General features: G+C 31.0%; 1 protein-coding gene across 1 annotated transcript; it reads right to left on the bottom strand.

The window, feature by feature from the left end:
* Nucleotides 1-5682: 5682 nt before the first annotated feature.
* LOC109797812 (SGNH hydrolase-type esterase superfamily protein) lies at nt 5683-10289 on the bottom strand. The gene is made up of 7 exons (XM_020357992.3): nt 10153-10289; nt 9936-10064; nt 8399-8476; nt 7952-8092; nt 7460-7536; nt 7202-7351; nt 5683-6105 (listed from the first exon to the last, which is right to left on the bottom strand). The coding sequence occupies exons 1-7, from the start codon at nt 10192-10194 to the stop codon at nt 5892-5894; spliced, it is 831 nt and encodes a 276-aa protein (XP_020213581.1). The 5' UTR covers nt 10195-10289; the 3' UTR covers nt 5683-5891.
* Between the last annotated feature and the right edge of the window lie 3613 nt (nt 10290-13902).

The raw sequence follows: 13902 nt of genomic DNA, 5'->3' as shown, positions 1-13902 counted from the left end.
TATATATATATATATATATATAATATGAGAGATCTACTTATTTTAAGAAAATTTTTGATATATATTTTTTTTAATAACTCATATTTTATATTATATTTTAACGATTTAATATAAAATCATAAGTTATTAATTTATAGGACAAGTCTATAAACTTTTATAAAATTTAAAAATGATTTAATACTTTTTTATTAATTTAAATTAATAGATAATATAAAAATATTTTATACGTTGAATTGATTCTATATAATGAATTATTTTTTAAAAATTTATATACTTGATATATATATTAAGAACTTTTTACTTAATTTAACTTAAATTTAGGACATTGATGCAAAATCAAAAAAGATAAGTTGTAACGACCCGCCATGGTCTCTACACTTAGTAGAATCGCACTACTACTAGTGAACCAAGAGAAATATTAAGTTGGATAACTCATACATACAAGTATAAATAAGAATGAAAATGACTAAGTTTCTGGTTATAAAATAAAACACCATATATATATACAGTCATCCCAAAAATAATATGACTCTAATGTCGGTCAAGCACAGACAAAATTGTTACCCAAAATGGTAACTCTAATACGAGGATCAAACTTCCTGTCTCGCAGCGGTCACCACAACTCCAAGCTAGCCCTGACCTACTCCCATACAAGGTATGATCATCGCAGTCCATCCACATGGAAACAGAAGGGTAAGCTAGAGTTCAAAAATCAATCATACAATTATAGAACAATAATCTATACTACACAATCATCCAACTATCAATCATATTCATAGAGTCACACCATACACTTTATCCAATACTACTCATGCAAAAAATACAATCCACCAATAATGATGTCAAACACCACACTTCATCATATTAATAATCATGCAATAAATGCATCTCATTACCGATATCAATGCATATCAATCATCTAATGCGTCATCACGCATACACCTAGGAGATCTCCCTAACAATAGAGTTGTATAAGTGACATTCCATCTTACCGAAACCACCCCAACCGTTTTCACGCCCAATGCGCACGCTCGGTCACAGCTAAACAGGATATAATCCTCACTCGGGTTTACTCGGACGATGTCACTTACACAATTGGAAGTCCAGATCCACCGTCAGGTATAGCACAGCTGGGTACGGGCTTACCACGACCTTGGCATGCATAACCAAGTCAATTGTGGAGTTCGTCCATCGACTATCCGCAAGGATCCATGCACCTTCCCGAGTACTTTGGTTAAGGGAATAACCATCGACCTCATACCTCGCTTCAACACTAGCTAAGGACTTAGAGGAGACTCACCCAACCCAGTGGCCTACCTGAGCACCACTCTCCCAAATCTAGTGGCCTACCTGAGCACCACTCTCATATATCAGTGGCCTATCCAAGCACCACTCTCAAGAGACTCTATGTGAGCTCTTCCAGTTCAAAAATATTTTTCCTCTCCTCAAGTCCTAAGCTAGACACATGCCATAAGGCATCACATGCAGTTATGCATCACACATCATACATGGTCTGCCCACCATCATGATCAACAATCATACACATGTCATAAGACACCACATGCAATAATGTTTCATACATCATACATGGTCTACCCACCATCATGATCAATAAACATACTCATGCCATAAAGCATGACATACAATAATGCATCATACATCATACATGGTCTACCACCATTATGATCAATAAACATACCCATATGAACATATACACATGTCATATCATATTCAAACATTCATATATATATCATCACTATGCATACATATGAATCACACCTCAACATACATCATATATCATACATACATGATCCAAAACTTCAACTTAACATGCATTAGCATCATTTTATTCATACACATGTTCACGCCTGGCGTAGCCTGAGCTCGCCCAGCCTAATCCCAACCCGAGAGTCTTAAAACTCATCCACACCCGGCGCGTTCAACTCACGCTCGGTGTCCTTGAGACAGAGATTCCTAAGAGTCTCCACGCCTGACGCAACCAAATCACGCCTAGCCCAACATCCAACCCAAGAGCCCTAAGCTCTTCTACGCCTGGCGCGCTCAACCTGCGCCTAGCCTAATCCCAGTCATAGAGTTTCAAAACTCTCATCCAACCAACAAATCCAGCCATATGCAAACACAAAACACAATGCATAGGCTCCATACAACTCAAAATAAACTTAAATCTCACATGCATTCAATCTATGCATCAAAATCATCAAAATCCTCCTTTTTGTCAAAACCCCAAAAAATAAGATTTTCTTCAATCCATCTATGGATTTTCAACATCCATGCATCAATTGAGTTTCTAAACTCACATGCAACTTAAACAAAAAATATTATAACTTCCTTCACCTGAAGATTGGCTCAAAATAGCCAATAACTGAGAAAAAGTAAAATTCCCTTCCGAAGCTCAACCCGGAACTTCAATCCTCCCAAAGCAAGCTTCCTAATATGAATTTCAAGAAAAGACATAAGGCATTAGTGATCTAGAGGAGAAAAGGAATCATACAGAGAAATTTAGGAGAGAAAGGAGCTCACAAACCCAGAGTCATTCTCTCTAAAAATCTCATTTTCTCTTCAACCACCAACCCCTATTTATAAAAGTTTTGGAGTGGCTAGAATGGCTTGTTCCGAATCCGGAACGGCCCATTCTGCACCCTTTCATCATGTGCAAAAATCACATACAGAACGGCCCGTTCTGAAATTAGAACGGCCCGTTCTGGAACTCATCCAGAACGGTCCGTTCTCCATCTAGAACAACTCGTTTTGGGGTTTGGAACGGCCCGTTCTCCCTCAAGAACGACCCATTCTCAACCACATTTTATAGGTCAATTCAGTAATTTGGAACGGCCCGTTCCAGTTTGGGAATGACCCGTTCTGGGCTACTGAATCACCCACACTAGACTTTTGGGTCTTCTAAAACAACTTACTACGTTACATAAGTTATGTAATAAGAGTCATTTTTTATTTTTTTAATGTAATATTAATTGTTATTATTTTCATTTTTACTTTTAATTATTTTAAGTTATATGACTTTTCCTAAATTAAATGTTTCCTTTAATTTATTATTCTTTAATTTTTGTTAATAGTATATCGAACTAAATATATTTTTTCATATAAAAATTAAAACTTTAAAATTATTATAATTTTAATCAATCATAATTTGAATATAAATTTAAATTTTAAATTTTCACATATCGTATCTAGGGATGGCAAAAATACTCGTACCCGCGGGTATCTGTGGGTAAAATCCGCTACGGATAATAAATGGATAGACTAATTGGATACCCGCAGATAATGGGGATGGATAATTTTTTATCCGTTTATAAATGGGGCGGGGGCGGGTATGATGATATCCATACCCGCGGATACCCGTTTAATAATATTTCTTAAAATATCCTAATTATCCTTGTACCACATAACCCTAAAATTACACTCTCTCTTCTTATTTTCTTACAAAAGTGAAGTTGATGAAGTTACCAACATGTGTTAAGCATGTTATAGAATTACGTTGGATGTAATTTGATTAATTTTCTAGCTTTGAATGAACTAATAAATTTTGATGTATTTTAAGTTGTTTACTTTCGTTTGAAATTATGAGATTGAATTATTGTAACTTTGTGATGAGACTTTAACTTACTTGTGAGATTGATGTATTTTAAATTATTGATTATCTTGCAGTTTTATTATTATTTCAACAAAATTAACGTTAAATACAAGTTTAAAATTAACATTAATTTTTTATTTTTTAATATTTCAATGACATTAAATATAAACTTAAAATTATTTATAATATAAATTTTTTAATTTCTTACAAAATTTATAAATATCCATGGATATCCAAGGATATCTGTGAGTATTCAAGAAATTCATGGATACCTGCTTAATGGATATTCGCGCGGATTGGGATGGGTACGGGCCAATTTTCATCTAGCGGGGCGGGGGCGGAAGCGGGTTTACTATTACTCATCCCCATGGAGCCCCATTGTCATCCCTAATCGTATCAAATATCAATCAAGATGATGCCTTGATTTTAATAATTTATTTTCATAATTTAGAAAACAAAATTTAAAATCTTCTCTTTTTAATTTATTTATAATTAATACAATAAAATATTAACTATTAATAAAATATATACTATTATCTTTAATATTTTATTTAAATTTAAAAATATTTGCAGAATGAACAAAAACTTCTAGTTATTATAAATGTTGTAATCAAGTTTTCTTGTAATCACGATTTTCAGAATTATTTTTCATATGTAACATTTTTTTTAAGAGTCATATGTAACAGATTAAAAAGTAGCCATATAGAGTGTCTAAATTCCTTTTTTGTAGTTGACTTTGATGAATTAACATTTAAGAGAAAATTGTTGTGATAAAAACATTTTAGTAGAGAAAATGTATAATTCAAAATTCAAATTCGATACCAGATTGAATGGAATAATTTCAAGACAATTAATTTACGCCATCGGCAATTATTATTATGATAAAACAATTTCTTTAACAAAATTATTCTCATTAAATATAAACTAGTTAAAATATAATAGTGAATTTATTTAAGTATTTAAGTGAGATTCTGATAAATGAAGGCATTGTTGAAAAAAAATGTACTTTTTCTATTTTTTTTTCATAGTCATTTTGAATTTTGACACTATTTTTCTTTTGTTATTTTTTGATTGTTATTTTTTTTAAATAAATGATTTATTAATTTTTTTTATTTTTATTTTTAATAATTAATATGTGTTTACTGAACAATATATTTAATGTATCTAATTTTTTTCAATTACTTAAAAGATATAATAAAAAAATAAATAATAAATAATTTAAAATATTAAAATGTTAATTATTTTCTTAATTTTTATGTATAAATCTTAAACGTAAAAAAAAAAATTAAAAAATCGGAGGGTTAATATAATAAATCTGTTAGCTCCGGTCATTAAATAGCATTTATGTATCTTAACAGGCCCTAGGTACCGTAGTAGGTAAGAGGCAGAGCAGACATTTCAACCGGAATCTGTTTTAATGAGAGAACGGATAATAAGGTACTTCTAAATATTTTTAATTATAAATAAAGTAATTTATTTTATTTTATTTCTAAGTTAAATATCTGTTATAATTATTTCTCTTTAATATGAATATATATTACAAAATTATTTTTAATATAAATACATGTTTTAAAGTTGTTTTTTTATTTTTTTATTTTTTATTTTTTTATTTAAATTTTTATATTTTATCAAATATCCATAGATACTCATAAATATATATAAATAAATAAATAAATAAATAAAAATTCATGAATACTTACTAAATAAATACCCAACAACCAGGTGGTGGGAGGCTACGACATGCGCCTGGCATGTTAGTTATAAATAATATTCTTTGCGTATTGTCAATACTCTTGTGCAATGGTTGGTTTCTTTTCTCTGTTCAACACCTTTAGTATATGTATTAGTCATCTTGCTCTGTATCCAACGGTGTAAAAGTGATTGAAAATTCATAATCTTCAAATGCCATTACACATATTGATAGTAATCTTTGAAGCCAACACATACATTATGAATTATGTCTCATTCATTATACATTTCATACTAATGAAAAATAAAATCCCTAGTTTGAAACCCACACAAATAATCTTAGGAGTTGGATACCATTCTATCAAACAAATGAAACTTGAAGATATCTATGGAAGAATGGAATTATTCTATTCAGTTAATTATGAGTTGAATCATAAAATAACAATCTCGATGAATGACAAAGACTATCTAAAATAAAGGGGAATGCTACCACCTTATAACCAATCAACATGTCTAAGCAAAACGTAAATAATATCTGAAAGTATTAAATCCTGTGGGATCCAGAAAGGGTTAACGTTGATTACTTAACAACTTAATCCCACTGAATCTCTCTGTAAAAGGTCCACTCTGAGGGATTCAATGTAGTTTTCCCATCAGCAGCAACAAGATCATATGGTGAGTCTTCTGAAAATTCAGTGGGCATGGATTTCCAGTGGAGGCATGGCTCCCAATCAGCCTCCTTAAGCACTCTCAGTATCTCCTGCACCACAATTTTGCTTCCCTCAGCTGCTAAATGGATACCATCACTGCAAAATGCATTAAGGGTGACAACAAATTAGACATATATATTGTTTAGGTAACTTATCAATTGACATCATTGTCATTTACATTTTATGACTGACTGAATGGTTAAGAAAGGCCACAAGCAGATGAAATTTTTTTATCCCAGATGAACTTTGGTTTTAGTATTCAGCATGACTTTTTTAATCGTATTTCATACTCTTTTAAGAGAAAACTTGGATAAAGTTCCAAAAATGTTTTTGGAGTTGCTTTCTAATTAGAATTAAAGTTTTGCTTTGCTAATCTATGCAATAAAATCCGTGTTAAAGGTCAACATAAGTTTTCGAGATGAAACTCCAACGCTGATTAAAAGACGACACCAAAAACATGCGATTACTTTGCTAACTATGCAACATAGGTTTGCATTTAAGTATTGTCCTTTTTTCATTGTGATTAGTTTACCTATCAGAAAACCACGTTCCTACAACCTTTTGGTGTAGCACTGTCTCTTAACACTATTTTGATAAATGGAGTCCAATCAAATGGTGATGACACTATATGTAAAAGCAGTCAAGAGTGCACATAAATTTTAGAGTACAAATCTATTTTAGTCCATGGAAGATTGGGCTGACTTCAGTTTGTCCCCTAACTCCCCAAGAGATATGCGCATCAATGTAGTACCTCAATCGTGGAAGGTAACATAAAAATCATCCTTCTAAGGAAAAACTGCAAGATTTAGGGGCTACATTGATGCCATTTTTCTATTGTTGGGATCTAAATTGATGTTAGTTTACTTAGACGACATGTAATTTCCAACTTCCATGAACTAAATTGATATCACTTATCTATGAGGCCCAAAAACCAAATAAATGTCATCCCAATCTTTCAAGGATCAAAATAGTTTAAGGATATGAAAACCAGTGAAGTGAAAGAGAAAAATATGTTATGTTACAACTTACAAGCTAGTGACTGATGCAGGTCTCAATTAATCACAAGATTGCATCAGTCAATATGCTTTTAATTAATATGGAAGATCTCAGACTTAAACCATCTTGCAAATAAAGTAAGCAGAAGATACTTAAAGAGTTAGGGAAGGATTTGGAATAAGGTAAACAAACTTACGTGAAACAAACATTCATCCAGTCATCTCTCTTCTGTAGTGCAGTAAAAAGATCAACGACTTTGATATCCAGTTCCTTGCACAGCTTAATACAAGCTTCTGAGTAGCTTTGGCACAATTCATTTGTTCTTACCAGCTCACTAAAAATTGTACTGGTTAAGAAAGGGGAATAAAAATCATAAGATTAGAACTTAATGTGTTATCTGAACACATGTACAGAGATGAAAATGTGAAAAAAAGAAAAAAAATCTTCTGGCTACCTAGTGTTTCCACGCACTATTTCCTCATTGACAGGAGGACAACTGAGAACAATGATACGTGTCCTTTCAGAGAGACCCTGACAGTTAATATTATTACATTAAATTACAAAACAGTTTCGTTTTTCAATGCATTTATGATCATCATATTTAAGATCTATTTCCATCAATGTAAAAGTTACAATTTGCTGCCATTCCTCAGGCAAACTAAATTTCATAATTGAATATGCTATTGATTTATGCTAATCTATGTTAATGAGAAATATGTGAGAAACAACCTTGGAGAACCAAGGAAAGGCAAGATATACAAGAATGAGAACCAACAAATCAAGTGTATTTCCTCAAACTTGATATTTTAAAGAAATGGTTTAGCTTCCTATTAACAAAATGAAGTCTTTGGTGCTCCCTGTCTCTGAAAGTGAAGATATATGTATCTAGTGCAAGGCAGAGTGCACTTACAGAGAAAGACCCTGGTGAATAACAGAGAAGAAGTACCTGAATATGAATCAGAATCTTTCTCATGTTTTCAACATATTCATCAAGAGGCACATGAGGGCCTAGGCCAGACGAATGAGGACCCATGGAATCATTACCGCCAAAATAAACTATCACAAGAGAAGGCTGTGTTGCAGCATCCTGGGAAGTGGGATAAAGAAAATTATATATTGTAGGATGGATAATAAGCTACAACAAAGGCATTATTTAAGAAACATTTGAGAGTATAAAGTTAGTGAGATATCCTACTAGGATATCAAAATACAAAGAACCAGAAAAAGAAATTATATCATTTCAAGAAACTGTGATTTAACCAAAAAATCATTTTAAACTACAGGCCACATCAATCAGGCATTGGCTAAAGTGAAAGCGAAGAATAGCTGCACCAAAGGCATCATTTTGGTTCTGCGTTCTACTATGTGAATAGTTGCTTTCGAGGTACAATACCTTTGGGAAAACTTGGTTGAGGACTTGGAGGGCGCGTCTTGAGTTCCATCCATAGTATCCTCGCAACAATATGTCTGCCTACAAGAAGAAATTCTGCATCGTCATAACTTAAAAATTGACTATTCTCCTTAATATTTCATTAGCGAGAGAGGAACAAAACGAAAAAAAGGTTCATGCTAAGGACACGCTCCAACAGAAGATGGTGCATGGCTACATAGGTTTCCTCTTTACTCACACTTATGAAATGTAAATGCCAGGATAAAGTCTTTGCACAGGCATGACAGGCCTCCTACTTTGTAATCATCCAGAATATCTTTTAGGAGACCATTAGGAAGGGTAAATATAAAACTTGAAGGCAAGACCAGGACAAAGACATAGCAGTAACCAAATAGGAAGTCAACCAGAAAGAATTTGCAAATTAAAATAATTGAATAACTTTATGATTTTCTTCTTCAAAATCCTATATAAAAACTAATTAAGATTCAATGTGGATAAATTTTCAATAAGTATTTCAGGGAGAAGAAATAAAATAAATGAAAAAGGTAAAATGAATCAAACTTCGGTTAAAATCAAGTTATGAACTTCAACATTTTTAGAAGCTTCCTCATTTAACTGTTTTCATAAGATGATGCACATAAGTTGATTTTAAGTTATGAAAATTTATTCAAATTCACTTCTATGTTTTGAAAATTATAAACAACTAATGAGACAAAAGTCAAAGATAAGATCTTAGCAATAAATAATTGAGTTACTGCAAATCTTTTAGAATAAATTACCATTTTGATCTCTGAAAGAATGGATTGACATCAATTTGGTCCGACTGACGACACTGTAATCCTTTAAAGAAATTGACATCAACTAAGCTCCTGAATATTAGACAAGGACACGACACAATTTTTTAATCCCCCAATATCATAGTTTGTGCATATAAGAATGATTTTGATGTTGATTTCCGTTATTGAGGGGCCAAATTAATATCACATATTTTCAAGGATCAAAGAACCATACCCAACCTTTCAAGGACCAAAGATGATTTTTTTTTCTTGTCTTAGACTGGGTATCCCCACAAACATAGCTGTGAGACAACCCTTCAAGTGGGTGGTGATAAGGTAAAGCCTTTTCCGTTGAAAAAAACATGTGGTATAGACAAAAAAAAAAACCCCAAGGTGAAAACTTTATGATTCAAGGCCCTAACATGGCACTTAAGGTTCACCTGGACTCGTAGTTCATTTTTTGTAGAAACCAGGAAAAATGAAGCTACAAGGGTCATTGAGACCTCAAATCATGAATGTGTGATGGGAATTATCACAAAAAAATCAAACCAACTTTAAAAATTGAAGAATTGGCGAGCATCTCTAGAGATCAATCCATGAAACCCTCAATGGAAAAGTAAAAGATAGAGAAGAAATCACACATGACGTTGATATCACACAGGGGAGGATACATGATACTAATGGGAAAAATCATCAGGGTAGGAGAAAAAAGACAATTTTTGTGTCTAAAGTTGAAAGACAGAAACGAGTGAGATTAATAGTACCTTGCGAGAGTAGACGTCAGAAAGATGAGAACCCCAACCGCCGTGGCTGAAACTAAGCTGAACAATGGAGGAGCCGAAGAGAACGAAGTGAGGCCTTGCAGGTGCAACCATGTCCCTTCTAGTGTCTCTCTAACACACACACAAACACACGTTATTAGTTGAGGTTAAGAATGAGAGAGAAAGAAGGGTGTAGTAATATATAAGAAGTAACGGACACGATGGAGTGATCCAAAGCTCGTGGAAGGTCGACAATGACCATGATGTATTTGTGGCATACTAAAACAAATTCTTTCGTTGGTTGGTCATCAGTTACCACTTATCAATGATGTTGCCTTAATGCATGGTTTATAATCTCACCCTCCATTGTCCCAGTAATGTCATCACCCAAAAATAAAAATAAAAAACAAAACAAATTAAATCAAAATGAAAAAGTCACCTATGTTCGGTGTTCACACCTCATAATTCCATACACACATATGATGTTGTGACGTAAAAAATACTTATATATATATATATATATATATATATATATATATATATATATATAAAAAAGAAGAATCAACATATTTCGTATCTTTATATTTTATTTAATAAAAATATTTAAAATTATTAATATTTGATAAATTAATTTATATTATATTTAATTTTTTAAATTAAAAAGTCTTAAATTTAAATCTCATTTTTATAAAAATGACTAATTTTTAATATTATATTTTATTATTTAAAGATAAAATTATTTTAAAAATAATTTTTTTATTATATATATTATAGATATATCATATGTACACAGAAGTAATCGTCACTTTTAAAGAAATTGTAGGATATCTTTTATAAAGGAAAATGATTCTTAGACACTCATTACAAGATAAAAACACTTTTATAACATTCTTTAATTTTTAATTATTTTTAATAAACTAAAAAATAAAATATTTGCTTGACTAACAAATTTTAGTCATGTAGATGGGTGTCCTAAAGGTGCATCTAAGCAATTAGGTGTCTAAAAAAATATAACTATTTTATAAATTTTAGTATTAAATTTTAGACTAATACATTTAAGTCTTTTATTATATTGGATTTCTTTCTTTCTTTCTTTCTGCTTTTGCATAATTTACTAAAGTATATGTAACTAAGTTAGTCTCTCAATAAACACAGTAAGACAGTGACAAAAGCTAATTAACAATTTCTCATATGTTAGGATACTATTCTAGTAACTTGATGACTGAGAGTGTAGTTTCAAAGGATGAAGTCTAGAACTGAATTTTTTACGTAAATAATATTTTTTTTTTTTAAATTTACCAAAATAACACTTGTACAACTTTATTTACACAACTAGAACCGTTTACTGTTCACACTCGGGAACCGAATTCTGAGCTTCAAATTTTTTTTTCTTTTTTTTTTTGCTCAGAATTCGATTCCCGGAGAACCGAATTCTGAGTTGTTTTTAATTTTTTTTTTTTTTGCGTTTTCTGCTAGTTTGCGCAAGTCTGGGAAGTAGAACGGCCCGTTCCGGAAGCAGAACGGCCCGTTCTGCTTAAACACATAGAGTGTTTTTTTTTTAAATTGGAACGACCCGTTCTAATGTTAAAAAAAACACTCTATGTGTTTAAGCAGAACGGGCCGTTCTGCTTCCAGAACGGCCCGTTCCACTTCCCACACTCGCGAAAAATCAGACATAAACAAAAAAAAAATTAAAAATAACTCAGAATTCGGTTCCCCGGAAACCGAATTCTGAGCACAAAAAAAATGAAGAAAAAAAATTTGAAGCTCAGAATTCGGTTCCCGGGGAACCGAATTCTGAGTGTGAACAGTAAATGGTTCTAATTGTGTAAATAAAGTTGCACAGGTGTTATTTTGATAAATTTTTTTTTAAAAAATATTATTTACGTTAAAAATTCGATTGGAACCAAGTTGACGTAAGCTTGGTTCTGGCAACCCCCAACCAGGTCGATTATCTCCATCTATAACTGCGACAGTTGTGAGACTACATAGAAAGAAAAAATGGACAAAAGCAGTTACTGAAGAGAGAAGGGACAAGGCATGTATATATACAGAAAGTATCATAAACATTTCTCAATTTTTTGTTAGTACTCATCCATTTGGGCCAATATCTGAGGAGATCCCGAAGGAAATTGGAGGAAATTATTCACTTAAAAAGTATAATGAAATTAATAAGTGTCTATCATTTGCACCTCAATTTTTAAAAGTATCATAAACATTTCTCAATTTTATTAATAAACAATCTTTAATTGACAGAATTTCCATTAAAAAAAATCTTTAATGAACAGAATTGTGCATGGTTCAGTTTTAAAAAAAAAATTAAACCGAGTCACTTCATAAAAATGATTGAGTTTATTTTGCATAAATGATTTGATTTGTTTTAAATAATCAAACCGAAACACTTCATTAAAAATATAGTTTGGTTCAAACTCAATTGTTTTTATTAATCATTGATTTAATTTATTTTAAATGGTCCAATTTTATGGTTCGGGTTATTTTTAAAAATAGTTTTATTTCTTATTTAATTAATTTAAATTGATTGATAATTATATAATTATTTTATTTGTTGATTTAAATATAAATAATGAAATATCATACTTTTTTTAATTTATTTAAAAATTTCATACTTAAAACTTTTAATTTAACTATTGGATCATTAAAATTTGATGTATAATATAAGTTATTAAATGAAGTGCAACTTACTTTTGGAATAAGTGAATCCATCATCTATATAGAGAGGGAAGAAAGAGAAAAAAGAGGAATTCACTTACTTTAAAAGTAAGTTTACCTACTTACTCTACTCAATAACTTATATTTTATATTAAATTTTAACAATCTAATCATTAAATTAAAAGTTCTTAATATATAAATAAAGTCTATAACTTAAAAAAATAATAATATTTGATATTTTGTTTCGTTAATTAAAATTGATGGATAATCATAAAAGTAATACATTGATTTGAATTAATGAAACGAAGTATCAACTAGTTTTTAAATTTTTTAAAAATTTGTAGATTTACTTGAAGTATTAAAAACTTTGAATTCAATAGTTGGATTATTGAAATTTGATGTAGAATATGAGTTATCGAGAGGAGTAAGCCTAAGTAGACTTACTATTGAAATATGTGAATTACAATATAAGTACGATAATCTAGTAATGTAAACTATACATCTCAAGTTGTCGATCAAGCACTACACTATCTATACAAATATACTACCAAAGGATAGTCATCAAAATATCCTATAGGTCTTATGCCACTGGATGACCTCCATAGTTACTCTTCAATCCTATCCCTACCTAAACCCTAAATCACTATGATCACTACAATCCACATCACATGAAAAAACACAAAGGTAAATTAAAGTAAAAAAGAAATAACATAAATACTTCACAAAAACATCACATCTTCATGTCAGCTTTAACGACACTATACATCACAAATCAACACAGTACAACTCTAAATCAACATAACATCATAGATCATCTTAATTCAACACAACATATAAACAACACAATCAATTCAATACATCATATGTTCAACATAGCAACTCATATGCGTCATCACAAATTTTAACCCGGAGATCTCCTATAATACAGGGTAAACAATTTAAGTGGTTTGATTATACCAAATCGAGAACATAGAATGATCTTTTTGGGCTTGCTATATCAACACGAATTGGACATAGATTCATAACACAGCAACTCACTTTCTCGAATGTCGTTACTTAAACAAATAAGTATAGTATTAATGTCAAGATAGAACAACTAGGTACAAATCTACCACGACATTAGCTAACTTAACCAAGTCTTTTATGAGATTAGTCCACCGACTATATTTTTTTATTTTATATCTTTTTATATGTTCATATTAAAAACAAGATAAAAGATTTGCATTTTTATTAAAAAAAAATTTAAAGAGACTAGTGATTATGATCTCACATGAAATTGTTTTTTTCTTTTAATCTATTT

Source organism: Cajanus cajan, chromosome 3 (genome assembly GCF_000230855.2).
Source record: "Cajanus cajan strain Asha chromosome 3, NIPB_CcT2T_4, whole genome shotgun sequence".
Classification (NCBI taxonomy): Eukaryota; Viridiplantae; Streptophyta; class Magnoliopsida; order Fabales; family Fabaceae; genus Cajanus; species Cajanus cajan.
The sequence above is the reverse complement of the archived record's forward strand: the minus strand, read 5'-3'. Positions and strand labels throughout refer to the sequence as shown.

Bases quoted from the DNA above. Each gene is read 5' to 3' on its own strand.
- LOC109797812 (XM_020357992.3), bottom strand. From the start codon at position 10,194: ATGGTCATTGTCGACCTTCCACGAGCTTTGGATCACTCCATC. The intron at 8,093-8,398 runs GTATTGTACCTC...CCCACTTCCCAG, and splicing joins TCAACCAAGTTTTCCCAAAG to GATGCTGCAACACAGCCTTC. The intron at 6,106-7,201 runs GTAAGTTTGTTT...TGCATTTTGCAG, and splicing joins TGGATGAATGTTTGTTTCAC to TGATGGTATCCATTTAGCAG.